This window comes from Arachis ipaensis, chromosome B06 (genome assembly GCF_000816755.2).
Source record: "Arachis ipaensis cultivar K30076 chromosome B06, Araip1.1, whole genome shotgun sequence".
NCBI classification, from domain to species: Eukaryota; Viridiplantae; Streptophyta; class Magnoliopsida; order Fabales; family Fabaceae; genus Arachis; species Arachis ipaensis.
Window position 1 is genome coordinate 133,401,040 of NC_029790.2, and position 1,523 is coordinate 133,402,562.

Genomic DNA, 1,523 nt, shown 5'->3' on the forward strand with positions numbered 1-1,523 from the left:
GTTGTTTTTTCATATCATATGAATGTTTTGTCCACTATTCACATCACCATATATCAAAATATCACATGCTAATACTAAACCTCTTCCTCTATTAGCTTTTCTTCAATTCTCACCTCCCTTTTTTTTCTTCACATTGTTCTTCTTCATGATAATTACACCCACAAAAAAATAATGGCCTCTTCAGAAATATACTACTCTAATTTGCAAGCTCTAACACAAGAAGAATTGGCTGAACTTGACCCAATCATAAAAAAATATCACATTTTCAATGATCCCTCCCCAAACACGTGCACTTCGATAATAACCTACCGGATCGAAGCTCCGGCGAACGCGGTATGGCCGTTCGTCCGAAGCTTCGAGAATCCCCAGAAGTACAAGCACTTCATAAAGGGGTGCAATATGAGAGGAGATGGCGGCGTTGGCAGCATCAGGGAGGTAACCGTCGTTTCGGGCCTCCCAGCATCAACCAGTACTGAGAGGCTCGAAATTTTAGACGATGACCTCCACATACTGAGCTTTAAGGTAGTTGGAGGCGAACATCGCCTCCAAAACTACCGCTCGGTAACGTCGGTTAACGAATTCAACATAGGAAACAGGGCTTATACAATTGTTTTGGAGTCTTATATTGTGGATATACCACAAGGGAACACCGAAGAAGATACCAAGATGTTTGTTGATACCGTTGTTAAGCTCAACCTTCAGAAACTTGGTGTGGTTGCCATGGCTAGTTGACAAATTTTGCGTCCACAATAATAATAAAAGGTTTTTAATTTAGTTTTATTTTAGAATTTCTGAGTTCATATAGGTTGGTTAGCATAAATTAATGCAAGGTCATTCCTGCAATTTTCTATTGTTTCTGTCTCCCCTTTTAATTCTTCTTCATGGAAAAAACAGCAATATATAGTTTTACTTAGCTTTATACCATTTCATGAATTTGGTTAGATAACTAAGCTTTTTTTCTTAAAAAAATTATGTACACGGTAAAAATTAAATTTATTTGTACATACTCCATTTAAGAGTTTGTCGCACTTGCTTAAGCGGATTAGTGGTCTAACTATTAGACCAAACCAACCCAACTTGATTGACTATGATCTATTAAATTGACAGATATTTGTGATCCCACCAAAAACTAATTTGACCATCACTTTGGAAATGTGACATGCAATGTGCTTGCATTTTTTTTTTGGTCATGGGCTCATGGCAATGTGCTTGCATTTGCATAGTTGTATTATTTAATGGGCTTTTAGGGTGTAACTTATTTGTGATCCCACCAAAAAATAATTTGACACTCACTTTGGAAAGGTGCCATGCAATGTGCTTGCATTTGCACCGTACTATAGCAGTATTAATTAATGGGCTTCTAGGTTGTAACTTTTTTGGGCTTTCAAGTTTCAAGTACTTGAATTCGAAAAATTATATTATATAATATGAAAATATTCAGTTTTACCAATAAAATTTAGTACTAGTTATTTGAATCATTTATTCAAATAATATAATATATTATTAACACAAATGTTGAATTA

The 1,523-nt window shown here is 35.5% G+C and overlaps 1 protein-coding gene across 1 annotated transcript; it reads left to right on the forward strand.

The window, feature by feature from the left end:
- LOC107605516 (abscisic acid receptor PYL2) lies at positions 1-969 on the forward strand. The gene has a single exon (XM_016307415.2). It carries the CDS (start codon positions 172-174, stop codon positions 730-732), a length of 561 nt encoding a protein of 186 aa, XP_016162901.1. The 5' UTR covers positions 1-171; the 3' UTR covers positions 733-969.

Bases quoted from the DNA above. Each gene is read 5' to 3' on its own strand.
- LOC107605516 (XM_016307415.2), top strand. From the start codon at position 172: ATGGCCTCTTCAGAAATATACTACTCTAATTTGCAAGCTCTAACACAA.